Here is a 25,163-nt window from a genome sequence, read left to right on the forward strand (position 1 = left end):
GTATAGTATTTTGCAATGCAACACGTTGTGAGCTTGTAGATCAGTTATTAATAAAATAATAATACAAAATAAAATCTTCACCTGACGTACACAAAACAGGGACACCAGATTGAAAATGTTAAAATTAAATACACCTCCCGCGGCAGGGAGCTAGCGTCCTTGAATTGTTTACTTGTCGACAAATGCTAAGTATGTTATCACACACACACACATTGCTCGCAATTCATTTTCAATGGGAGTCACGTGGTTTTGATGAAACAGCCTTGCTTGATGGCTCTGTTCTGTCCCCATCAAATGATCAAACAGAGACAAAACATTGTGTTTCGAATGTGTGAGTGCAGCCTTATGCTAGTTGCTGCACAGCACCTACTTATGTACACCTTGTTTCTATTTCCCAAGTAACAGCAGATGACATCACAGCAGGACAAAGATGGTTCCGTTCTGGTTAGGTTCTGGTGAAAACAAACTCATTGCTGACTATCACATGCAGCATATGCTCTGAAGGGGCCTTGGGGCGACGTTTGACACCGGCCTCGTCTGCTGTGGTGTGCACTTCACTCAACAGGGTGCTAATAGGGACACACATCTACGCAAGTGACTTAATAACACACAGAAAGGAAGAGAGAGATTAGGCTAGAAAGGGGGTTAAGGCTGTGTTAGTAGACACGTGTAAATATAGACACTGAGATAAGGCCAGTTGTTCCACTGGCCTGTCGTGGCGGAAGCTGGGACCATTCTCTTCAACCTGTACGGGTGACGGCCTACAGGATGAATGGATTTTGGGGGTGAGGAAAGCGGGACAGAGGGAGATGGATGAATTGTAAATGTAACGTAGGTTAATTGCGAAATCTGATACAATAAGCTTTTGTGGCCATTCCTGAAATTACATGTGTGTTCATTGTCTGTGTGTGTGTGTGTGTGTGTGTGTGTGTGTGTGTGTGTGTGTGTGTGTGTGTGTGTGTGTGTGTGTGTGTGTGTGTGTGTGTGTGTGTGTGTGTGTGTGTGTGTGTGTGTGTGCGCGCGTTACAGTACCTGAGAGATGTTGACCCCGGTCAGTTTCTCCACCGTTTCTGGGAGGCGTGTCATTATGTCCAGCACCTCTCCGGTCAGTTTGGCTGCTCCCATATCTCCATCTCCACTGGAAATCATGGTGATCTTCTGGGCTCTGCAAAGTGGCTTACTGATCTCCTCTGCCATCTGGTGGAAAACCGGGGGACATTAAACTACCGGTAAGCAAATCCAAGGCTAGCACAAAAAACAACTCAAAAGCAAACAGCAAAATAAGAAATGCAAAAGCCTATATTCATTGATGAAAATCCATGGACATATTAAAAGATGTTGTGATTGTCAAGTTAACAAATCTTTTGTCCTCCTAAATAGCCAAGAACATTGATTCCTATTGATCACAAAATATTGAGTTCATCACAGAGATTAGCGCGTAGTTGCCAGCAGGGCAGTATGCATGGAGTCTGGTTTGAGATTCAGTGCCTTGCTCAAGGGCACGTTCAAAGAGGGATTACAGCAACTGCCAACTGATCAGTGTTACTATTTCCAGACCAACCTTGGCTTCCATCAACCTCTACTATAAAATGAAGTAAACAATGTCTGTCCGTCCTTTTACTTTTTTCACCTCAGTATAATTGCACATGAGAGGATGAGATTCTGTCCATCCTCCTCCATTCACGTGTATTTTTCTCCTTAGTTGGTTGACCAATCGATCTGTAATTGCACATTGACCATTGGCATATGCAGGGACGGACAAACGTTCGGTTTCACTTTTCTGAAATTTAAGCTGTTCATTAGAATTTTTTGCCACAGGCTATGATTATGTAGTTGTAGTCATGGACCCAAGTCTGCACATCCCTGGGTCATGGACTAGTATTATATTACCTGATAAAGACCTACCTAGCGGTCTAGACGTTGCAGATTTTTGCCAAATAAAGGAGCTCTAGAAACTAGTGTGCGGATGTTCCTTTGATTTTCCTAGTATTATATAAAACAGTTTGTTATGATGTCGTCTCATTGCTCACCAGAGGCAGTGTCTCCAGAAGCATGTCCACCATGGCTCCCTCCTTGTACTGCTGGAAGGCCTCTGCCTTCTTAACCATCTGCTCGGCCTCAGCACGGCCCTTAGCTTCCACAGCAAAAGCCTCTGCCTCCCCTTTAATCTGACAGACAGATACAAGGATAAAAGGGTTACTTTGAAGGTAACTCATGTTGCTTTTCCACTGCATTGCCGTTTCAACCAGGGTCCACTCCCTGGCCAAGTCATACTAAAGACTATGAAAATAAAAATGATACTCATTGCAATGCCTTCCTGCTTGGCACTCTTGGTACCAATTCGTAGTAGATCAAGATGGGCTCCTGGCCTATAGGCCACATGCATTGGCTCAGTAACTGTTGGTTCCCAAGGACTTTTTTACATTATATAGCCTCAGCTCGCTTGAACCCTGAAGAAGGTGATACTAAAAATTAAGCAACAGGCACCAAAACCAAAATGGCGAGTTGATTTGGACCATTTCCATGCAGCAGAAAAGTGACAAGTGACAGCAGACAAGTCAAATATACACGGATATGTCTTTGGATTTAGGTCCATGACAAAGCTGGAGAGCTTCATAATAGAATTCACTCATCTGAGCGTTTACCATGTGATGGTTATGGCATTATTTAAACAAAACTAACGCTGTCGCTAGGAGCCCCTAGAGACTGTCCTGCTCCTTACACCCAGTCAGACCAAAGTGGTTTAAACCGACTGATGTTGACATGCTTGGACCACTTCACTCTCAATAGAGAGGCAAATATTTTAAATAAATAAAATGTACTATTAGAGGCAGAATTGTGTTGATGCTTACAGTATACTTGTACTGTATATTCACTGAAGGAGGTGTTAGAAAAACCTCAACAGAGTCTGGAGGGGTTTATCCACTCAAAATGCGGGTCGGGTGTTATGGAATTGTGTTGTTATAGGAATCTATTCTATATGACTCACTCTAATAGACTCCGCTTCAGCTTCAGCCTCCATGATCAACTGCAGACTGGACAGGCCAAAGGACAGATGGAAAAACAGAGGAAGAGACATGGTTTCAGACCTAGTTGGCTGTCATCATTATCATCACCATCACTATCACAATACTCTTCATCACCATTATTACATCATAATGATTTTTATAATGTCGAGAGAGAGACCAGTGAGATTTATCTGCACATAACTCAGTCACCCGCCCTACTCACCGCCTCGCCTCAGCCAGTCTCTCCATTCGGAATCTCTCAGCCTCGGCTGGCTTCTTGACCTTGGCCTCCAGCTCCTTCTCCTTGCGGGTGATCTCCTGCTCCTGCAGCATGATCTGCTGAGTCCGCTCCACCACCTGCACCTGCATCTTCTCCTCCTCAATGCGCTGCTTGGTCTTTGCCACCTACGTCGACACATGGGCGGAAAGGAAGGGAGGAGCAAGAGCAAGGGATAAAATGTCCATTAATATCGGGGTAGTACCACCTAATACCACCAAGCACCAACATGTTTCAGCCACTTATGGCTTTCACCAGGGTGTAACAGTGAAAGCCAAAAACCCTGATGAAGGCCAAATGTGGCTGAGTCATGGTGGTATTTTAATAGGTTCGATATTTACTAGCCGTATATTAAAGGCTTTTAATTTTAAGAAGAGTGCCTTGGACGTTCTTCATCGTTTTGGATTCCACCTCCCCAAATTGTTCTGAAGGACAGTCACACCTGCATGTGATATTTACTCAGAACTACACAGCGCTTTTCTTGTTCTTTTATCAATCAGTGCGTTTAACAATTATACAGTATATTACAGTAGGTTACCAAACCTCTTTTCTATTTTTTGCATTGTCCACAGACTCCACACTCAACTAAACCAAGCCAAATACCTGCAACTGGTAGGCCATCTCAGACTCTGCCTTCTTGGTGTTGACCTCAATGTCATAGGCTGCTTTCTTCAGCTCATAATCTCTCTGCGCTTTGGCCATTTCTATCTCATTTTTATACTGGGCGGACACCTTCTCCTGCATGGCATTGGCCTCCTGTAGAGGTTGGGAATGGGGGGGGGGGGGGTGTCGTTGATGGTGAGAGAAATCAAGATAGAGAGAGAAGCAGGTGAGAGGGATCCATGTAGAAAGTGAGAGAGAGAGGCAGTGGTCAGAAAACAGACAAAGTAGAAGTACAGGAGGATCGAGAAAGAGTCATGTCTCACCCTCATGACAGCATCTCTCTTGTTCTTTGCTTCGCCTATGCGGGCGTCTTTCTGAACCTGGGCGGTGCGGGCCTTGCCCAGGGAATTAAGATAGTCCTGAGGATGAACAGAGATAGAGAAGGAGGTGAGATGTGATGATATTTATGTTAAGAAACTCTTAATACTTTTTAGGATTAAAAAAAATAATAATGTTCAAAAATAGCAGAACTTGTTTATCTGCTATTTTTGAATAGACACTGTATGAATGGATAAAGTGGTTAAAATGATAGCAATGCTGTATTAGTATTAACATCTCTTGCCGACCCCCTGGATATATCCCTTAGAAAAATGGAAGCACACGATTCCTGATGAAGTCTGTCAATTTGACATAAGGCCTGTGTGTGTGCCGCCAAAACTGTGGAGGAATAGTGTACCAAACTTTAGGGTTTACGTAACGTGATAAGGTCACACTATACTGAATAACAGTGTCTGTCAGCATACCACACTGTATCCCCAGTCTCTGACACATTCCATTCAACAGAGATCTCAGTGCCTGAGGATGGGGATAATGGTTCTTCCCTTTCGCATTCTCTGCAGAGAAAGTGGCCAATGTGGGATTTGACCCGGCAACCCCTACCCATGTCAAAAGCTCTTGGTTTGTGACTTGTGAAGTTGTGTCTGACAGCTGTGATATATCACCTGGTCATCATGCACGTCTTTGAGTGTGTAGCTGACCACACTAATGCCCATGTTGACCAGGTCAGAGGAGGCCACCTTAAACACCTCCTCTGAGAACTTCTTGCGGTCCTTGTAGATTTCCTGGAGGAACAACGATGTGTTACAATCATGGTTAAATGTCAAATGTGCACACTTAATGTACACCATTTCATACTATTGGCACAGCTTGTAATGCGTCTCATTTTGGTATGGAGCATCTTGGACAAAGCAAAAACAACCACTCAGCCAAGCATACCTCAACAGTCAGATGGGCTATGATTGCCCTCTGGTGACCCTCCAGAGTTTCCAGTGCAATGTGAGAAATCTCCGCCTCGGACTTGCCCATGAACATCTGACAGGCTGCTGCCAGCATCTGTTTGTTCTGACCCTGGATCTTCATCTGTTTCCAGAAATCAAAACTAATGTTATGGCGCTGACCGTATACACACAGTGGCCACATTACTACATGTATAAATGAGATATGTCTGACTGCACTACAAGTGTGTGTGTGTGTGTGTGTGTGTGTGTGTGTGTGTGTGTGTGTGTGTGTGTGTGTGTGTGTGTGTGTGTGTGCGTGTGTGTGTGTGTGGCTGACCTGGGCTATGCCAGTGACTGAGATGGGCACTCCACGCCGTGTGTATACTTTATCACTCTTTACATTAAGCGTCAGAGTGTTCAGAGAGATCCTGGAGGAAGAGGGAAATGTAATGTTAAAGTCAGAGAAATGTGAGACAGGGAGTCTACATGAATATTGATTAACAACTTTCAACCGGTCACCGCTATTTTGGGCATGTCAATATAGACAATAGGTTTTACGTTTTGTTTTTTTACCTTTTTTTTTACCTCATTTAAAAAAGAATGAAAATAGCAGATGTACAGTTGTACACCCTAAAATCCCATCGCATCATAGCGTGTGTGAGCTTGCAGATGTGCTATTTTCACTATTCATCTATGTATGACAAAGTAAGTGGTTAAAAGTATATTCAGTGATTTCACTTAATTCAAATATCACTTCTTTTTTTGTTTTGTTGTGATAATCCTCCCTACTGTAGAGTGTGCTGACCATAATAAGGAGTTCTTCACTGTCCCCAGTTAACCCCTGGGGGTCAAAAAACCAGGATAGAGAGGGGCCTTCCGCCAATCATGATCGAGCGGGGGCGGGCCTTGGTGTGTGTGCTGTTGGCCTGTCTCGTGTCCCCACCACTGTAGTGCGTGCATGTGCACATCTTGTTACCGGGGCAGACCGGGGGGCTGAATGCTCCCTTTAATAATTCAGGTACTTCTTCAGTGATCAAGCGATATCTCTAGTCTAGTACAATACAACAACAGTGCATCGCACCATGGCACGCTACACGCTGTGAGCTTGTAGTTTTACTTTGACCTCTTTCCCCCCCCCCTTTATTATAAAGTACCTCCCTGGTTCAGGTTCTGGGTTGCCCTTCCTTGTCGAAAAGAGACAATAAATTAAGACCCAGCTAGGTAAAACGGCAAAACAAAAGACACAATGTGACATGCTGCCCTTTACTGACAGTAAGTGTGACAGCAGAGAGAAAGAACACAGCAGCACAAGAATCAATATGGTAAAAGCTCCCGCCACTGAATCACATTACTCTGAGGGACCTACGGTTAGGTTTAGGTAGTTTTAGTGAGACCAGGTTTAGGAATTATGCTTAGGTTTAGGCATATAGTTTTACTGAGGTTAAGTTTAGGATGACCCGGTGGCGACCGTTCCGAGGTCGCCGGATTTGGCCCGGAGTGTGTTTTGGGGCGAGCTTTCTTGTATATCGTATGCATCAAAGGAGAATGGTGTGCTTACCTCTGGATCTGCTGGACACAAGGGATAACAAACACTCTGCCTCCAGCCACCATCAGGGGTGGGGAACGACAAAACCCTTTTAAAGAAGGAAAAGAGGCGTGCTAAATGAAGGCAACCACCTCATTTATTTCTCAATATCCCAATCTCAATTCACTTGGATTAGGGCCACAGAGCAGAATAACAATAGTTTTTCTTTTTCTTTTTCTTTTAAAGGGACCAAGTCCGAAGGGACTTTGGTCCCTTATTGTATTTGTCTGGAGGAATCGCATGAGTGACGTCACTTGGGAAACGACGCAGCGTGCCTTCAGCACTTCTAAATAAGAAAGCTGCGAGAACTGTTGCTTTGTGTTCACTCTTTAATGTTTTCTGTTGTTTGTGTTTGTTTGTTTGTCTTGTTTGGTATTGTAATGTATTGTCATGACTGTTATAAAGATTTGTTAAAAAAGAAAAAAGGCATCAGCACTGCACTTCCGCTTGACTTCCTGCCTTCATTGGAGACACGTCTCTCCAATGAACTGCAGCGGCCAATAAGGCATCTATATTTTTTAATATCTATGCTAAAAGGGCCATCCACACTGAGCACTATAACTATAACTGCAACCAGCCAGCGGTGTTGTTGAGCAGCCTGCACCGCTCAGTTCACACAGGTGTGATTTTTCTTATTGCTTATCGCTGCTTGCATCTATATATATATTTTTTAATTTGGCGAACAAAATGTATTAATTCTACTCTTCAGATCATATACACTACAGTATCAATACATTTACTACTTTGAGATCATATACACTACAGTATCAATACATTTACTACTTTGAGATCATATACACTACAGTATCAATACATTTACTACTTTGCCAATTTATTGTATCGATGTATTAGGCCTACAAATAAGACATAGAGCATCATGGTTCATACTATATCATCTCTGTCGGGTGGAAATATACAAAACTGTTGCTTTTCAGGATTCAAATAAAAAAACAGCAAAAGAAGCAGCTCCACAAGCTCAAAACTAGCTTGTAGATCTGCTACTTTTGAAACTTTTGTGTGACACTGTATGATCAAGTAGGGCGCTAATTTTCGAAATAATACAAGAAGTTAGAATATGAGGTTTCTGGTTTCTGCCCTGCAACACCAACGACATGTACAGCGTAACGACTAGAACAGGTGCAAAGGACAATGTTAGGGTGTGATGCTATAATTACCTGACACCACCATAGCCTCGTTGGGACCGCAGGTGTAGAACAACATGGTTGGTGCCGATTCTTAGACTGGAAACAATGAGGGAAATGAAAACAATGTATTCAGTTTAATATACGGTAATATAATGTACCGGTATACATTTCGGGTGGTTGTATTTTATCTCTCTGCTCTTCTATTGAGACGTCTGTAGTGTTAATGCAAGATGTGTTGCTGCATTTTAGTCCTAGGGGCTATGGGCTAAGCAGTGATGGGAGCGCGCGCACACTCGCACACACACACACACACACACACACACACACACACACACACACACACACACACACACACACTATAGTAACTATAATTAATTCCAAACAAAAATATATCAGAAGAGAACCTGTAGCCTGCCTGCCCTACAGTTCGGGGCTGTAGGACGGTCCACCTAACAAATGAATCTGCCTGATAACACTTAATTTGGTAGACTACAGTTATATCATATTGCATTAATCTGGAATCTGGATGCACTCTAAATAAATAGGTGGGTAAACAAACATTTTAGATGTATTTCCAGATAGGAATAAAATACAGCTCATCTTATTATATTAAATATTTTAAATCATTTAAAAATAAACATTTCCAAATGACCTGATTTCCTCAAGACGGCATACATTTAGCAGATTAAAGAGAGGACGAGTTGATGGAGATTCAGCTGATCCGCGAGCTGCAAGACTGCACTCACATGTAATGTTGTGCAGTAGTCTAGACTAGATACTCACTCAAATAACCCATGGAAAACCATGATAAAGCAATCATAAAGAAATCATGCAGACCTAGCACCAGTGGAACTATATGAACTCGAACGTGTTAACGGTGGATTGCTGAATCTGACCCACAGAGCACAGACTGTCAGACACACAATTGTGTTTACATTTTCTTATTGCCATTTGCCGCTACTAGTACTACACGTGAATACCGTATGTACACAAGAGCCACTCACCAGTTATTAAAGGAATATGCTGCAGAACTGTAGCAACAAAATGTTTAAGGTGCAAGATCGCTTTTAATTTAATTACTTCTTTATTTATTATTTTCGTGAGGCTATTGCTCCCACCCCGTTATGGTTAGGTTGGGTTGATTGGTGGGCATGAGTCATATAGCTATTGCTAAGCCTGCCTCGAAAGAAGGACGCTCACTGGCTGGTTGCATAGGTTGGTTGTCAGGCAACTGATGATGCGATCAAACGTCAGGCCAATGGTTCTTCTGCCATCTAGTGGACGAAACGTAAACAACATTATTCGATGTTTGACTGTCAGACATTTCTGGCTTGGGGCGCGTGTGTGTGTGCGTGCGTGTGCGTGCGCGTGCGTGCGGGTGTGTGTGTGCGTGTGTGTGTGCGTGTGTGTGTGTGTGAGAGACAATCACAAATAGGCCTATGCTTTTAATATGGATATCCACGTCTTGGGAAGCCGTGGCGGCTTGTGATATCCACGGCTTGTGGCGAGCCGTCTTCACTTTTCGAAAAGCGTGGATATCTCGTCCCACAGCGTGGATATCTCGCCCCAAAGCATGGATATCTTCTACGCTGATAGCCTACCCCTATTCTATTCTATTTATATTCTATTCTATTCCAATGGTTCTCACAGTCACTTCTCAGGGCAATAACAAATAACGCTGAGTTTTCAATAGTTGTACACACTCAGAGTTAAGTGAACACTGAGGATTTTGCTGTGTGTGAATGCCTACATTTCACATGAAAGCACAACTCAATACAAAGACAGTTACTCTGGAGGACAAAATGATAAAGCATTACACTTGTTTACTTTACCTCGTGTCACCACCAGGCTTCTACAATGCAGTGGAGTGTACTGATACTTTTACTTATGCGAGTACTTTTTCCACCACTGATGGATGGATGCAGTCAGTGTGCACGGATGTTGGTAGGGCTCCAGTGGGGAAGAGATGACAGTACCCTGCACTCCCAATCCTCTTCCGGCCCGTGACCGTGTTCATTTTTACAGTCTATGGTTCAGGTTCAGAAACCCCATTGGAAAATATTCTACCCTTTAGCCAATCAGCACCCGAGCTCCCACCACTGCAACCAATGAGCAGCGCAGACTTCTCATGGCTGCGTCTGGGCTGTGTGTTCCAGATGGATGCAGATGCAGCAGACCTATATAATGCTTTGTCCCGCCTCGTTCACTTGGCAGTCTATCTTTTGGAATCTGTAAACTGGTCACTAGGACAGTAAGCATCCGCTTTATTTCTCAAACTTACTTTTCTGCAACAATTATCCATAATGAGGGAAATCGTTCACATCCAAGCCGGCCAGTGCGGCAACCAGATTGGTGCGAAGGTAAGATGCAGTCCAAAACATTTAGAGAGATTATTATACAAAATAAAGAATATATAGCCTGTATAATAAATATATAATTATTATAGTTTATTTTCTTCTTTTTTTTGTGCAAAATTTCGTTAGATGGGATTGATTGATTGAAATATTTATTAACAGTTTGTAGAATTACAGTACATTTCAAGCACAAACTCAATACAGAGACTGGATGTGGTTGTAAGTTGTAACTTATTTAGTAACAATGCCTCAATCATCTTCAGCACTGGATTTGGATATTGTTGACTTTATGTTTGTCTTAAAGGACCACTTCTTCACTTTTCAACCTAGCTCTGGTCCATAGCGCAGAGCTATTTTCAACCTATCTTCATATAATAGGTCCTCACTAATATTCATGATAAAATGGCACAACTTTTTCTACTCACTCTGTGTCTCATAGGAGGGCTGTGGGCAGTTCAGAAACCCGTCCACCAGTGGCATCATCATTGGGCAGATTGTTTTTGTTTAGATTTTTATTATCGTGAGTACGATGGCTTCCATTTTTGCGTTGCAACTTTTCAGAACTAGAAAGCCTGCAGTTTCTAGCTTGGTTTCCCCATCAATGATGTATTAGTGATGACCTATTTTATGAAGATAGGTTGAAAAGTGGTGAAGTGGTCCTTAAATGTTGCAAACAATTGTTTTCCTTATGATTGTTTCAAGCAAACTATCCCAAATTCTCTCTGGGCTCGAATTAAAAATTAAAAAAGCACACAAATAGTTTATATTTAAGGAAATGCCTCTGTTGAACAAAAATGATTTCACCCTGTATTGAGCTACATATAGACTGTTGTCAGTGTTGTGTCTATACGGACCGCCCGGACCAATACTGTTTGGTATTGTTTTTTAAGTATAGGCTGCCGCTACACACAGCTGATTTGTATCTACACATAATAACATCTAACATTCTGACTAGAGCATGTGTCGAGGACTGACAGTGAAGAATAATGGTAACTCTAACTCATTGAACCATCATGAACTTGGTCTTATAGACTGCTTGGATGGCCTTTCGAGTCTCTGAGAATATGTCTTTGTTACTGCTGGAAAGTATGGGAGAAAGAAAAGTCAGGGGAAAACAGAAATTTGCTGAGACAGAGGAGAGGAACGGAGAAACTATGGCCATAGGGGCGTCTGGTGGGAGAGGGGAGAAAGATAACAAGAGACCTAGTGTCTGGCATGAAAACTTAGATGAGCTCAGTTAAATGGCCTGTGGCGAGTCAGACTGAACTCAGTTGTATGTAAAAAGTGTAGGCTAATAATGACATTAAGCAAGTGTGTCGGGTGATGTCACCCCCTCTGAGTTTGTTGTTCAGAAATGGATTAACTTGAATCCAGCCTTTAATTCCTTCACTTCCCAGCAATACATAATTGGGTCCATTATGCCTACAGACATTGTGCTCTTGAGTAGATCAGATTTTAAATGGCTTCATATAATACTTTTATTGACGGGCTGTAGCCTGACCCCTGTGCAGCCTACTACCTAAATTATGCTCTGTGTCACACAACTTTCTGGAAATAACAGATTTTCAGTTCAACAAAGGATTATTTAGACTTCAGTGTAAGAACAATGTACTGTAAACTCACTGTCATATGTAACTCATATATATTCAAGTTATACATTTTTTATGTGATGCACACAATGGACAGGGACATTTCATACTCAACATGTCATGAACATGTCCCACTGGAAAACACAATACAATATCAAATAGAAAACAATTAATAGAATTTACAGTAGTCTAGTTTAGTAGCCTATGTCTTCTTCTTCTTTTCCTTTCGGCTGTTCCCTTCAGGGGTCGCCACAGCGAATCATCTGCCTCCATCTCACCCTGTCCTCTGCCTCCTCTTCTCTCACACCAACTAACTTCATGTCTTCTTTCACTTCATCCATAATAAATCTCTCTTTGGTCTTCCTCTTTGGTCTTCCTCTAGGCCTATAGGACCTCCTGCCTGGCAGTTCCAACCTTCCACATCCTTCTATACAAACCTGAAAACTCTATCCTCTGTACAAACCACCTCAGTCTGGCCTCTCTGGCTTTATCTCCAAAACATCTAACATCTGATGTACTCTGATGTACTCGTTCCGCCCCCTTTCATGACGACGCCAGGCCCAGGAAATAGTTTCCAATGCATTTTTTCCATAGACATTTCAAAACGTATTTATTTAAAGACCTTATAAGCGACAACAAACACAATATTTTGGACCAAACAAATAATTACAAAGAAGAAAAACAAAACGAAAAGTGTTGTAACCTGCCGTTTTTTCCCCCTAATTATGTTTGTTGTGTTTGTGTTGTCACGACAAGAGTTGGCTTTGTCCGCGGTGTAAACGTCTTTAAATAAATACTTTCTGAAAAGTCTATGAGGAAAATGAACGGGGATTTATTTTCCGGGGCGGGACTGCGACGCTCTATAGCCTCAAACTTTTATTTTTATTTAACTAAACTTATGAACAGACAGCCAAACACCCCCACTGGTTGACCTCATGGGGGTGAAAAAGTCGACAGCCAAAAAGTAGCGTAGTGGAGGAGATTTAAAGAAAAGATCTGTCTGGCCATGCATGCCCTTAAACATGCAGACTTTCTTTCTCTACTGCAGGCGGTATACACACACGCATACACTTTCTTACTCCTTGGCAGAGATTAGGAGCAATTGATTGAGTTAGTCTGACAGTTAGTGCTCTCATTTAACAAGACTGGCATTAATGTATCTCCCTATTGACACAGGGCCAACTGTCTCATCTGAAAAGCTAACGTTCTTACCTGAATTCAATCAATGAGGGAAACATAGTTGTAGTAAAGCAGTCTTGTGATTGACATTACACTGATTTGATTCCTTGGAAAATGTCCAAGCTACAAGGGTTCAAGTCAGTGCATGTGTTAGAGTGTTAGATTAACAAAAAAACTAACAAAAAACAAACAAACATGTGTATATTTTACTCAATTTCTTCGATTAAACGTTCTAGAACAGGGGTATTCAAATGGCGGCCCGTGGAGCGCTAGTCGCCCTTTTTTTCAAAAATAAAAAAACTTTTTTATTTGTTTTGTTGGAGAGAGCTAATGATCAGTATGATCACCCTGTGCACAAATGTATTACATAAATCTTTGTGTTTGAACACAAAATGCATTTTGAGAAGCCACACATTTTCACGCTTCACGTGCATGCTGTGTGGCCCCCCACACACACATAATCATTCTACAGTTGTGACCCCTGGCCTAATCTAATTTTATACCCCTGGTCTAGAAAGTCAAGGAAACAGACGAGGTGTTGTTCATGGGACTTTCATGTGATCTGCCGTCAGCACTGACTTCACTGCATTGACTTAAAAGTACATAAATTAAAGTCGACTATTGTTGGGCAATTGCAGTAGCGGGGGACTAAAATAATTGAAATACATGATCCGAGGTAAAAATGCATCCAATAAACAATTGATACAATGAATAGAAAGTAGCTATTGGAGAGCACAATATAAGAGATGAGAGGATAATATTACACACTATGTTACTCTTCTGGTGTGTATTATTGTGTTGTGTACAGATATAGAGAGATGAAGTCATTAGTTATCAGTGATAGTTTATTATTTTATGTTGACAGCACGATACTATTGACACAATCCACAAAAACAATCCTTTACCTGTTGCACCAGGTGTGTTCAATTTAGTGTATGTAACTATGTATGCACGACATCAGTTGGTTTCCAGTTCCAGAGAGAACTGATGCTGTGGCCACAAAGCAACAGGTTACAATTCCATTTCCAGTGACATGTAGCTACAAACTGACGCCCAACACTTGTCGCAGCGTGACAGGCGTGGTGCGTTACAAAAACAAGACCTCGCTCCAATGACGTGGTGATGCGTCAATCCATCATATGTTTTTGTTTCACCATCCCTTCTCTCTCCCAACAATCCCTGCCCTGTTCCGTAAAAAGGAAGAAAAACCAATTATTGCTGCTAACCAGTTCCCTGTGCTATTTAACTTTACCATTTTAATTTAAGCAGAGGCTTGAGTAACACTTGAACCGTGAATCAGCAGCACTGCTTGCCACATTCTGTCATTCTATAGCTTTTGTCGTCGCTAGTGTGAGCACAGCATGAGAGTCCAAAGACTTCTGGTGTAACACTTATTTGTACTTATATCTACAAGTTCACAACAATACGCATCATGATGCGGTTCTGATATCAGCAGCTGTTCAGGCTGCCTCTCTATGATCTTCTGTATCCAAGCCCTTGTCATTAGGCGCAACTCATCCATTTCCAGTTGTACAGGTCCCTGCTTGTTTGGCCTTTTCCCACACAATCTCTCGCACGCACGCACGCACGTGCACACAGATAATGTGCACAGACAGAGAAACACATGGCTGCCATTTTGTGTTAAATGTACTTTAACCGTTTAACGCACAACAGTATGTGATGATGGACACTGACACACAAAGAAGGGAGGGTTACTGTCACAAAGAAGGGAGAACTTGCCAAAAACAATTGCTGGTTTCCGACAGTGTGCGTGTTCGACAGTGTTCCGACATTGTGCGGGTCCTTGTTTTTGTTTTTCAAAGATACCCTTTTAATATATTCACAAACCTGCCACCAACCTGTTGAGGTGTGCATCAGCCTTTTTCTATAAAGTCCTCTTTATTAACCCCATTCTAACTATTAAGAGTCACTGATGAACACAGCACCCGGGGAACAGTTATGCTGGGTTCACTGTCACACTATTTTCTTCTATTTTATGAACAGAGCAGGAATTGTGGCAGTGGCAGAAGAGTGGAATTAGTCAAACAAAAACAAAATGAATCACGTGTGTTGAAAAAAGTTGACGCAGGCTGAACAAATGTGTAGCACATCACGCCTGCAGCGACGGTGCCAGAAATATTTAGATACCGGTATATATTTTAATATTTAGAAGGGGGGACTAATGAATCTTGGTTTACATTATAGAAGTCAGTCAATTGGGTTTGTGGGGAGGGGGGGCTCTACCAGAGGGAGCTAATGCCCCCCAGCCGACCCTGGAGCCGCCCCTTCATGCCCGCCAAGTGTCAAGCATCAGTTTTGTAGCGTTATGTTGCTGGCTTTCATTGGAAAATATGTGTAGCCTACTGCTTTGTCGGTGCTATCGTGAATGCAGCTTAGGGGTTCAGTGTCTTGCTAAAGACAAATATAGTTGGCCGGACCTGGACCTGTGATCTAACAATGCAAACATTCAGATTCCCTGGCAGATTCCCTGGCAACCGTTTTCTGAGCCACTGCAGAAATATTTACTGTAAAATACTCTCCTTCAAAGGCAAATATATTTATGGGAGTTGTTCAGGCAAACTGATCAGAACTTCACCACTCTGTCTTGTGACCGCAGAAGGAGAAGGGTAATTAATTAGATAATAGTTTGCTTGGCCTTGGAAGAAAGAGAGAGAGAGAGAGAGAGAGAGAGAGAGAGAGAACTGAAGGCTGATTGTGAGCCACCAGTGTTTTCCAGCTGTTCTCCCCATGAGTGAAGTGACCTTCCACTTTAAAAGCCCCAGCTTTCCCTGAGTGGACATTTCTAAACATAGACTGTAAGGATGTTCCAAAATCTTGGCTGAATACATTAGTCACATTATTCTTTATATACTGTAGTTATGTAACACACATATTTGACATGTCTTACACATGTCAAATCTGTGATATATTGATTGGTTTGTGTTGTAACTTCAATACACTGTTAGACTTTATTCAGTTTATTGCATCCAAGTAAAGCATGCACTCTATTGATACTGTATTGATCTCTCTCCCTCTCTCTTTCTCGATTTATTTTTGGGTGCAATGTACACTGTATACATGACCTTGATTTGTGTGCGTGTGTTCCTGTGTGTGTGTGTGTGTGTGTGTGTGTGTGTGTGTGTGTGTGTGTGTGTGTGTGTGTGTGTGTGTGTGTGTGTGTGTGTGTGTGTGTGTGTGTGTGTGTGTGTGTGTGTGCGTGCGTGCGTGCGTGCGTGCGTGCGTGCGCAGTTCTGGGAGGTGATCAGTGATGAACATGGTATTGACCCGACGGGGACCTACCATGGAGACAGTGACCTCCAGCTGGATAGGATCAGTGTGTACTACAACGAGGCCACAGGTAAATCCAACCTCATAATAAATAAATCATGTGTAATTCATGTGTTTATCCTCAGTCACTTTTGTATATCCATCCATCCATCCATCCATCCATCCATCCATCCATCAACAAGTGAAGGTGCTTACTTATTTCTCTATACATACGGTAGTCCAAATGGTATAGAATCAAACCCTGTCTCACTCTTACTTTATCCATCTTAATGAAGTAGTATAGGTTAAGAGGAGATCAGTTGCTATTATATTTTGTGACAATCAAAGGCTTGATATTGAAGTGATGTTCGTTGGCAGGTTTGTTAAAAAGTCTTATTGAAGCTTTATTAGCAGCTGTACTTCAGAGTGTAACAGGAATGCACAGAAGCAAATACGCAAGATAGAGTAGGACTAGGACAGTGGACCTCTTTTCCGTTCACAGTGGCCTCTTGCCATGATAGCACAAGTCCTTCAGTTGTCACTTATTGAGTGCAGCCTCTGCTCTTGCTCTTGAATGTGTCCACCATCTGTAGCATAATCTAAACCATGTTCCATCCGCTGTCCACGGACCCTCGAGGTACACAGATGCGGCATGTATAATCAGATAGACAAAGATATCAACTTTGCACACAATATTTCTCAGAATCTAACTAGACAGATTGTAGGATGAACCGTACCGATTTCGGCTGCCGCCATATTCTGCAACTATATATCGGCGCGGTCGAGCAGAAACCTTGTATCCCCATATTTCAACTTATTTGATGCTTTTTGGTATATTAAAGCCTCACGTCATCATATGAAGTACAGTAGAAAGAATAGCCGATCTACAAGCTTACAATAATTTGCCATGCCACGCGTTGTGAGCTTAGTGTATATTATTGTGGAACATTTTTTAAGGAGTAACTGAAAGTCTGTTGGTTTTATGAAGATTGAACAATGAGCTTCTGAGTAAATAATAACTACATTGGATCCATTCCACTTAACAGTGAACACAGTTTATACTGTACTGTTTTGGACATACAAGGTTTCTGCCCAACATCAAGGATATCGTTGCTGTCGTAAATCTGCAAGCTCAAAACGCGTTGAGCTTGTAGATCTGCTACTTTTGCTATATTTCAATTTGAATTCTGAAATGTTAGTTTTGGACATATGAGGTTTTCACCCGACAGAGACTATAGTCTTGTTACTTCCTGAACCGTCAGGGCACCACACACTGCTAGTGTACAAGTAAAGCGATGTATAATTCTTCTTTACAGTCATGAGACATAGCCTGGCTACATACAGAGGCATCATGCTCTTAAATCCCATTTACAAGGTTGGTGTCCTCTCCTTAAATAGCTCTTGGTGTGAAAGAGGGCATTTAGCTGTGAACAGGTAGCCTTCTATGAAGACCGAATCACTGTGGCCTGTGGGACCATGTCCTCTATCAGCTGCTGTGCATATTTCATGCTCCACTTCTCATCCACTCCTCTGCTGTGTCACGTTCGTGCGTTCGTACATGCATGCGTGTGTGTGTCTGTGTGTGTGTGTGTGTGTGTGTGTGTGTGTGTGTGTGTGTGTGTGTGTGTGTGTGTGCGCGTGCGCATGTGTCTGTGTGTGTGTGTGTCTGTGTGTGTGTGCGGCGTGCGCGCGCGTGTGTGTTTGTGTGTGCGACTGTGCTTGCAAGCCTTGTATCTGCAAAAGTTGCTGAAAATATTGGTCCTGCATGCTACCCAAAATATGCCTTAGAATTTTAGCACCAGATTTTTCCACCAAAGGTAAGTGCCACCAACCACTTTTTGTAGTTAAAAAAATGTAATGGCTGAGGTTTTACTTTATTATACAAAAAAACTTATACCAATTCTACTATACAATAGTATAGTAGAATTGAAGACATCAGGGATCTCCTGACGGGAAATGCACGTTTTCATAGTAAATGCGACCTGCAGTCGCAACAATAAACTACAAACTGCGGCACATATATTTGGTCATGTAATTATTTTCCCCCTACCAGTCATCATCTCCTCTCTTGTGATAGTGCCCCAGACCCCTACAACCACCGCTCTCTCCTGTCACCCCTCTCCCTCACTTCTTCCTCCTCCCTGAGATATGCTATAGAACACTTGGGCCTGGGCAGTGGGCACCATTTCATTTAGGGTATATGATCCTGTCGGGAGCGGAAGATATCGTTAAGACATGTTGTAGTATTGTTTTGTAGTCGACAGGCAGGAACAACGGGGCGGCAACTTCCTTTTCCCTCAAACCGATTTTTCTCAAAAAAAAGCTACAGGCTACGAGAGCTTTTATTGTTATTCTTCGGGTTTGAGGGTTCCTGACTTTACATGACGTAACGATATCATCCGCTCCCGACCGGATCATACGAACTTTTGAAACAAGGCTTTGTTTCTTCCGAGGTGGTGGAAAGCCTGGTGAGGAGGTTATAGAACACTGTTCTAATTTTCAACAGGGGTCTTTGCTGAATTTGATGTTATACTCCATCTAGGGGTCACATGCAGGAACTGCATTAATAATATGCTGTTATAGAAGAAGAAGAATCGTGTCTTTCGTGTGTGCGCGCGCGTGTGTGTGTGTGTGTGTGGGTGCGTGCGTGCGTGCGTGCAGGGGGAAAGTATGTGCCCCGAGCCATCCTGGTGGATCTAGAACCAGGTACCATGGACTCCGTCCGCTCTGGACCCTTTGGACAGATCTTCAGACCTGACAACTTTGTCTTTGGTAAGAAGGGGTTAGGTCCTAACCGTTAGGATACAAAGACAGCAAGACATGTGGATGTCATAATAGCCTATGATAGACTCCTGAGGTCAAGTGCTTAAAGGTAGGGTAAGTGATATTTATTTTGTTAAGATAAGTGTTAAATAGGTGTATATTCTGATTCCCATGTCTATCCTGCTCTTTAGTAGACAGAAAATGCATTTTCAGGTCGGTATACCTATTATAACCAAACAGGAGAGAGAACTTGCATAGAATACAGATTAAACAAGTGAAATCGGAAGTGATCGCACTGAGAAATTGGAACTGGAACACTATAAAATTGAAGCTGCTAAATGGATACTCTTTCCTGATTGGCTGAAGAATTTACACACACCTGATTTTCTTTTTTCTCTTTCTGTTGATTAAAAACCTGGAGAGACACGGATACTGACTCCTGTTACTGAACAAACACTCTATAGCAAAGATTATTATCAGCTTTAACCTTTTACCAAAAAACTAAAAAATATCACTTATCCTACCTTTAACCCTGGCTGTATCTGTGCCAGACACCACCAACTTGAGTGACACACAGGCACAGTGATTTCCCCAGCTTTTGTCCCATGTTGTGCCAGGCGCCCCACCCTGCCTGCACCACGGGAACGTAACCGCTCCTCTTCCTTCCCGCCAGGCCAAAGCGGGGCGGGCAACAACTGGGCCAAAGGTCACTACACAGAAGGGGCGGAGCTGGTGGACTCGGTGCTGGACGTGGTGAGGAAGGAGGCAGAGAGCTGCGAGTGCCTCCAGGGCTTCCAGCTGACCCACTCCCTGGGTGGCGGAACCGGCTCGGGCATGGGAACCCTGCTCATCAGCAAGATCCGTGAGGAGTACCCCGACAGGATCATGAACACCTTCAGCGTGTGTCCTTCTCCTAAGGTAAAAAATATCATGTATGCATGTACTGCATATACTGTATAGATACTGTATATAATCTATATAATTAAAGATCAAAGTAATCCAGCACACACCAGGAATGTTCAGATGAACTTTTCATCCGAGACATTATGTTTCTGTGTTGTCAATCCGTCCGTTCGTCTGTCCTAACACTGTGAATGCAACATCTCAGGAATGCCTTGAGGGATTTTTTAGCGACATTTGGCACAAAAGTCCACTTGGATTCAAGGATGAACTGATTATAGGTAGGTGGTCAAGGTCAATGACCTCACAAAACATGGTGATTAAATTAATTCAAAGTCTTCATTCACTACGAGTCTAGACAGATATGGATGTAAATGACAAAGTGGTTGGCAGAGGCATACAACTGCAATGCAGTATTTGTAGTTTCAATTTAATTCAGATAGTTGTATAACATAATTGGAGCAAACAATGCATTTAGCATCTTGGCATACTCAGGTAGAACGCCAGCAGTGACTGTCACTCTGGAGGTCTCTAAGTGGAAGGTGTTATTAAAGTCAAGTTATGATGCATCGTGTTTTTCTTCACAAGTACAAATTAGACATATGTCTCTGTCTCTCTGTGTGTCAAGGTGTCTGACACTGTGGTGGAGCCGTACAATGCCACCCTGTCCGTGCACCAACTGGTGGAGAACACAGATGAGACGTACTGCATCGACAACGAGGCGCTGTACGACATCTGCTTCCGCACGCTCAAGCTCACCACGCCCACGTACGGCGACCTCAACCACCTGGTTTCGGCCACCATGAGCGGAGTGACCACCTGCCTACGCTTCCCCGGGCAGCTCAACGCCGACCTGCGCAAGCTGGCCGTCAACATGGTGCCCTTCCCTCGCCTGCACTTCTTCATGCCGGGCTTCGCCCCACTCACCAGCAGGGGCAGCCAGCAGTACCGGGCGCTGACGGTGCCCGAGCTCACCCAGCAGGTGTTCGACGCCAAGAACATGATGGCTGCCTGTGACCCGCGCCACGGCCGCTACCTGACGGTGGCGGCTGTGTTCCGCGGCCGCATGTCCATGAAGGAGGTGGACGAGCAGATGCTCAACGTGCAGAACAAGAACAGCAGCTACTTTGTTGAGTGGATCCCCAACAATGTCAAGACGGCCGTGTGCGACATCCCACCACGCGGCCTCAAAATGGCCGTCACCTTCATCGGAAATAGCACGGCCATCCAGGAGCTATTCAAGCGCATCTCAGAGCAGTTCACTGCCATGTTCCGTCGCAAGGCCTTCCTCCACTGGTATGTAACTCAGATACCCTTCATTTTGTTATTTTGCTTCACCGACAACTTTTTGCAAAATGTATTCACTATAACTCAATCCTTCCAGGTACACGGGCGAGGGCATGGACGAGATGGAGTTCACGGAGGCAGAGAGCAACATGAACGACCTGGTGTCGGAGTACCAGCAGTACCAGGACGCCACCGCTGAGGAAGAGGGACAGTTTGAGGAGGAGGTAGAGGAGGACGCCTGAAAGAACAACGGAGTACCAGCAGTACCAGGACGCCACCGCTGAGGAAGAGGGACAGTTTGAGGAGGAGGTAGTGGAGGACGCCTGAAAGAACAACGCCGCAAAGCAAAATGAAAAAGGAAACTCTTAAGTAAAGTGATTAACCGAAAACAACACAATTAAATTAGAAAAGATAAATCAAGCTAAAATGTGAAAGAAAGGAATGTCAAAGGAAGGAGGAAGAAGAGAAAGTAGAGCCCTGGTCATCTGAATTTGCTTTATAGTGAGGGAGAGAGGCGACAGGAGAGATTGTGGTGTTGTAGGGGCCTGGGGCAGTATTACAAGAGAGGAGATGATAACTGGGAGGAAAAAAAATATGTGACCAAATAAATGTGCCACTGTTTGTAGTTTATTGTTTTATATTATAATATATAATGTGTGTTCTCTTAGTGCTATGTTCTTATCTTTAAGCAGAGGGGGTGGGAGGTAAGAAGAGCTCTTTACCCTGCACATCTTTGGCACATCACAGCCCTTGCTAAGTAAGCACTTAGGTCCTGCATTTTTATCAAACCCAGCTTTAGACTAAAAAAGGCCCATGGGACATCAGGGAGTGCAGATGTGACATTGAGGTCAAGTGGGTGCAGCAGCAGCACATCACAGGGATTTCATCATTGTCTAGGCAATTGAATCCCTTCGTTCTCCACACACTGGTCTAAAAGGATTCATATGAAAGAAAGAACAGAGGGGATAAATCCCAGAGCTAAATTTGACAAATATGATATCAGTGTTGGTGAAAACCTGTATGAGTAAAGCTAAGATGAAAGTGGCTCATGATTGATTGAACTAAGGGTGTGATCTGCATTCAAATCTGCAATGTCTTCAGCCTTCTCACTGCAGATGTAATAGTTGTATACTAATTCAATGCACATACCCTAAAATTGGGGGTAAAAAACACAACTGTCATCAGAGAAGGTGACTTCATATCTTGATGAACTGTGTTTTTGAGACACAAGGTTGAATCGTTAAAATCACAACAGCAGCCACAAAAGCAGTACTCTCTCTGACGCCAGCCAGCGCCTAGAAGAGGAACACCATCTGAAAAGTTGCGTTTCACCCAAACCATGTTGCTGTCGTGAGAAGAAAGTGTTTATTCCCCCATAGTAGGAAGAAAATCCTATCATCTCATTGACTGCCATGTACTGTAGCAGTGTAGCTTCCAGGGCCTGAAGAATATGAAGCTCTGTCTCAGTACATGCCAGATTACACTGGAAAACATGGCAAGAGAATAATATTCCACCATGAAAGTTTTGAATTTCTACGAGTTGCTAAATGTTTACACTCTGAGCCATACAGTATGCAAAGAGTTTACAATCATTCCGTCTTTGATCCTCTTGTCAAAATGTGTCTAGATTATTTGTCTTTTCTTATTGTTAATTTCTAATATTTTTTATATTTATCTTTGACTTGGGGTCTTAGTGAAACTGAAACGTTTGAGAGAAATAAAGTGGTATTTGTAGAAAAATATCTTATTTGTCATCATTAGCAGGAGATTTGAATTATACGCCTGTTTCCTGCCTGTCTGCTATATTCATAATGAAATACCAGTATTTATGCCATGATGCCACTTCAATACATGAATAAAACTAGAATATTCATAGCCACACAAAATAAATATTATGTTTTAGGGGACAAATATATGTTTCAATATCTTATTAATTTGTTTGTGATTTAACCACATGAATCCTATCATCCCTCTTAGCAGTCATAGGCGACAATTGTGCTAAATATAGACAAACGTTCTATGAAAATAGCAGATCACAAGCTCACAATGTGTGGCAAGTTCGCAATGTGATTTGTTGTGAGCTTGTAGAAGACATTTGGTGTAGCCTAATGCGAAAAGGGGAGAGGGACAATATACCACTGGTAGGGCTGGTCAATGAAATAGGCTATAGTATAGGGTTTATTTAATACTGTACATTAAATAGATAACTAAGATAGGAGAAAATGATGAATCTGCAGTAGGTAGTGATTTTTTGAAAACTTTTGTTAATAAAACACATTAATGAAATTACCGGTACTAAAAGAGCGCCATCATCTGGATTATCACAATAATAGATACCCAAGCTTTAAAAAGTAGAAAGAGTCAGCAGCTTCAAAGCAGTGAGATTCTGTCCAAACATTTGGGGATATTTCAGTAAAAGATAGGTGAGAAAATGTTTCTATATTATGGTTGCAAATGGTACAAGAACATTAATGTCTGTAAATGTAGCAAATATATATATATACAATTAGCACATTTAGCAGGGGATCTTAAAATGTTGAAATTTGACCTGGCCCTTATGGTTGTTTTACAGTTTACTGTATCTTCTCAGTTTGACATCTCCAGAAACTGAACAGTTTTCGGTGAATAGGCCTATTCTTATACATATACACATATTTTCATCAAGTTTGAACAGTGCAGAGTGTTAGAGAGGCAGGGGCTGAAATCTCATAAGAGGGCACTTTTGGACAAAAATAGCAGCTACAAGCTCACAACGCATTGCGCTGCGGCGCGTTGAGAGCTTGTAGATCAGCTATCTATTTTCGGGGCTCAACCCAGCACTCTTTATCTACTGGAGATGCGGTGTGGGCCTATACGACATGGTTTTCGAAACAAAATGCTGCGTTCAAGTTCAGGAGACTTCGGTGTAGGCTATATATGTCATGGAAAGGAGTGGCATTTGCATTTCTTTCACCATAGTAAATGCTGCATCCGTGGTCTGGAAAGGGCACTTGTTTTATAGGTAAAAGGGCAGGGGCTCAAGCCCCCTTTGAGGTATATGTGTGCACGTCCCTGAGTTTGAATAATAAATAATAATAATAGCATGTGACACAATTGTTTCTGAAAGGAATTACTGTAGCCTACTTTGGACATAAAGCCTACATTAGGCTACACACCGTGCATATGACAACACTCACCAAACAGATTGGGAACAACTTTTTGGATTTGATTTTTGCTACAACAATGTTGTTCCAGAGAAAATGTTGTGAGGTGAGAAATCGCCTGACAATATCAGCTGCCAGATTATAAAAGCCAAGGGCATGCGGATGTTATTCTGGAAATTTGAGACATACCGGTATTTGTTGTGCAATTAGCCTACTGCGCTGCATGTGAGTCAATAGCACAGTGGGTGGTGGGCGGATTGGTTGGATTGTGGTTGTGGCTCTGTGCTTTTATTGTGATTTATAGATCCATGCATGATGCATCCATCTATCATCATTCGGTTGACGGAACGTGAAGGCTAGTATTCCTGGACCTGGAGGCACAGTGAATGATGAACGACGCATCATGATGATCGGTCAGTCAGTGAGGACGCCTGTTGTTGGCGTACGAGGATCACCTGAGGATAACCTGCAGTGGCCGGTGGCGGGCGCTGAGCAAAAGAAAAGACTATCGCTTTCTGACGAACACTCCCGAGTGTCGCCGATATCAGATGGTCCAAAAGCCGACATCACCCGAAGCTCTCCTCCACCTCCAGCTAATCACAAGTCTTTGGTCGGGTTGGGGGCTCGAAGTGGGTTGGAAGAAATTAATAAAAGGAGAAAAACAACGACGATTTATCGAATATCATCCCACTCCCTGTCTGGTATAGTAGCTACCCCGCCCGCTTCCAGCTGCAGGCTGTTTTGGGGGGATTCAAGCCTGCTAATCAAAGGTAATTGCCGGCATCC

The 25,163-nt window shown here is 42.8% G+C and overlaps 2 protein-coding genes across 3 annotated transcripts; one reads left to right on the forward strand and one right to left on the reverse strand.

Moving 5' to 3' along the window:
- Positions 1 to 473: 473 nt before the first annotated feature.
- On the reverse strand, positions 474 to 9,014 carry flot1a (flotillin 1a). The gene is made up of 13 exons (XM_080787552.1): positions 8,900 to 9,014; positions 7,926 to 7,991; positions 6,724 to 6,799; positions 5,503 to 5,593; positions 5,164 to 5,307; positions 4,890 to 5,009; positions 4,212 to 4,307; positions 3,889 to 4,041; positions 3,232 to 3,413; positions 2,990 to 3,035; positions 2,031 to 2,168; positions 1,033 to 1,197; positions 474 to 761 (listed from the first exon to the last, which is right to left on the reverse strand). The coding sequence occupies exons 2-13, from the start codon at positions 7,969 to 7,971 to the stop codon at positions 741 to 743; spliced, it is 1,278 nt and encodes a 425-aa protein (XP_080643678.1). The 5' UTR covers positions 7,972 to 7,991; positions 8,900 to 9,014; the 3' UTR covers positions 474 to 740.
- A 1,101-nt stretch (positions 9,015 to 10,115) lies between these two features.
- On the forward strand, positions 10,116 to 22,968 carry LOC308332222 (tubulin beta chain-like). Of its 2 annotated transcripts, XM_080787977.1 has the most exons (7): positions 10,116 to 10,255; positions 16,267 to 16,375; positions 18,946 to 19,056; positions 19,721 to 19,965; positions 20,576 to 21,243; positions 21,332 to 21,458; positions 21,544 to 22,968. In XM_080787977.1, exons 1-7 carry the CDS (start codon positions 10,199 to 10,201, stop codon positions 21,559 to 21,561), a joined length of 1,335 nt encoding a protein of 444 aa, XP_080644103.1. In that variant the 5' UTR covers positions 10,116 to 10,198; the 3' UTR covers positions 21,562 to 22,968. The 2 variants fall into 2 exon arrangements, with proteins under 2 accessions (XP_080644103.1, XP_080644102.1); XM_080787976.1 differs by having other exon boundaries at positions 21,332 to 22,968.
- Positions 22,969 to 25,163: the final 2,195 nt, after the last annotated feature.

Source organism: Protomyctophum bolini, assembly GCF_963924005.1.
Source record: "Protomyctophum bolini genome assembly, chromosome: 17".
NCBI classification, from domain to species: domain Eukaryota; kingdom Metazoa; phylum Chordata; class Actinopteri; order Myctophiformes; family Myctophidae; genus Protomyctophum; species Protomyctophum bolini.

What these genes read in the sequence shown, in the direction of transcription:
- flot1a (XM_080787552.1), bottom strand. Translation starts at nt 7,971, where the DNA reads ATGTTGTTCTACACCTGCGGTCCCAACGAGGCTATGGTGGTGTCAG. An exon ending in CGAGGCTATGGTGGTGTCAG is followed by an intron (nt 6,800 to 7,925) that starts GTAATTATAGCA and finishes CTTCTTTAAAAG; the next exon opens with GGTTTTGTCGTTCCCCACCC. An exon ending in CCGGGGTCAACATCTCTCAG is followed by an intron (nt 762 to 1,032) that starts GTACTGTAACGC and finishes TTCATCCTGTAG; the next exon opens with GCCGTCACCCGTACAGGTTG.
- LOC308332222 (XM_080787976.1), top strand. Translation starts at nt 10,199, where the DNA reads ATGAGGGAAATCGTTCACATCCAAGCCGGCCAGTGCGGCAACCAGATT. An exon ending in GCAACCAGATTGGTGCGAAG is followed by an intron (nt 10,256 to 16,266) that starts GTAAGATGCAGT and finishes GTGCGTGCGCAG; the next exon opens with TTCTGGGAGGTGATCAGTGA. An exon ending in ACCTGACAACTTTGTCTTTG is followed by an intron (nt 19,057 to 19,720) that starts GTAAGAAGGGGT and finishes CCTTCCCGCCAG; the next exon opens with GCCAAAGCGGGGCGGGCAAC.